Here is an 836-nt window from a genome sequence, read left to right as displayed (position 1 = left end):
TGACCGCTGCCCTGTCCGCTTCCCTGACCAGAACCGCTTCCCTGGTCCTGTCCGCTTTCCTGGCCGCCTCCCTGACCAGAACCGCTTCCTTGGCCGCCTCCCTGACCAGAACCGCTTCCTTGACCGCTGCCCTGCCCGCTTCCCTGACCAAAACCGCTTCCCTGGCCCTGTCCGCGGCCCTGGCCAGAACCTCTGCCCTGGCCGCTGCCCTGACCAGAACCTCTGCCCTGGCCGTTTCCCTGCCCCTGGCCCTGTCCGCTTCCCTGACCCTGGCCCTGTCCGCTTCCCTGACCCTGGCCCTGTCCGCTTCCCTGACCGCTTCCCTGGCCCTGACCCTGGCCGCTGCCCTGGCCCTGGCCGCTGCCCTGGCCCTGGCCGCTGCCCTGGCCCTGGCCGCTGCCCTGGCCCTGGCCCCGACAATGGCCGCTTCCCTGGCCCTGGCCCCTTGGATCACTGCATGCAAAGCCACCGGTGGTTGGGCAACATTTCTGTGTGGCAGGACACTGGCCATCATGGAAACAGCTTTCAGCACACAGTGGAATCATCTCTGGTATGGGACATTGACCCGGCTTCACTGCGTGGACACAGACATAGTCAGCTTTATTTTGTGCACAGACAGTATGCCACTTCAATATACAACAAGAAACACAAAGCATTAATAGCAAGTTTTACCTACAGAGTGAATTATATTCTAAGTATTATTCCTCTTTATTTTGTAAAGCCATCCTGTGCTTAAAACGATCCTAAGGGATGAATTCAAACCTACTTTAGATGAGAACGAAAGGCAAAGTCTCTGATTAAAGCTTACATTGAATTCAATGCGTTACTCGTGTTTG

The 836-nt window shown here is 57.4% G+C and overlaps 1 protein-coding gene across 1 annotated transcript; it reads right to left on the bottom strand.

Moving 5' to 3' along the window:
• Positions 1–5: 5 nt before the first annotated feature.
• On the bottom strand, positions 6–599 carry LOC107683812 (putative per-hexamer repeat protein 5; the record flags this gene model as incomplete). Its single annotated transcript, XM_016479845.1, has 2 exons — positions 124–599; positions 6–45 (listed from the first exon to the last, which is right to left on the bottom strand). Coding segments are annotated over exons 1-2 (462 nt in total), but the record flags the coding sequence as incomplete, so codon positions are not given.
• Between the last annotated feature and the right edge of the window lie 237 nt (positions 600–836).

Source organism: Sinocyclocheilus anshuiensis, unplaced genomic scaffold, assembly GCF_001515605.1.
Source record: "Sinocyclocheilus anshuiensis isolate Anshui unplaced genomic scaffold, SAMN03320099.WGS_v1.1 scaffold16209, whole genome shotgun sequence".
Lineage (NCBI taxonomy): Eukaryota > Metazoa > Chordata > Actinopteri > Cypriniformes > Cyprinidae > Sinocyclocheilus > Sinocyclocheilus anshuiensis.
This window is presented reverse-complemented; position numbering and strand designations above follow the sequence as displayed.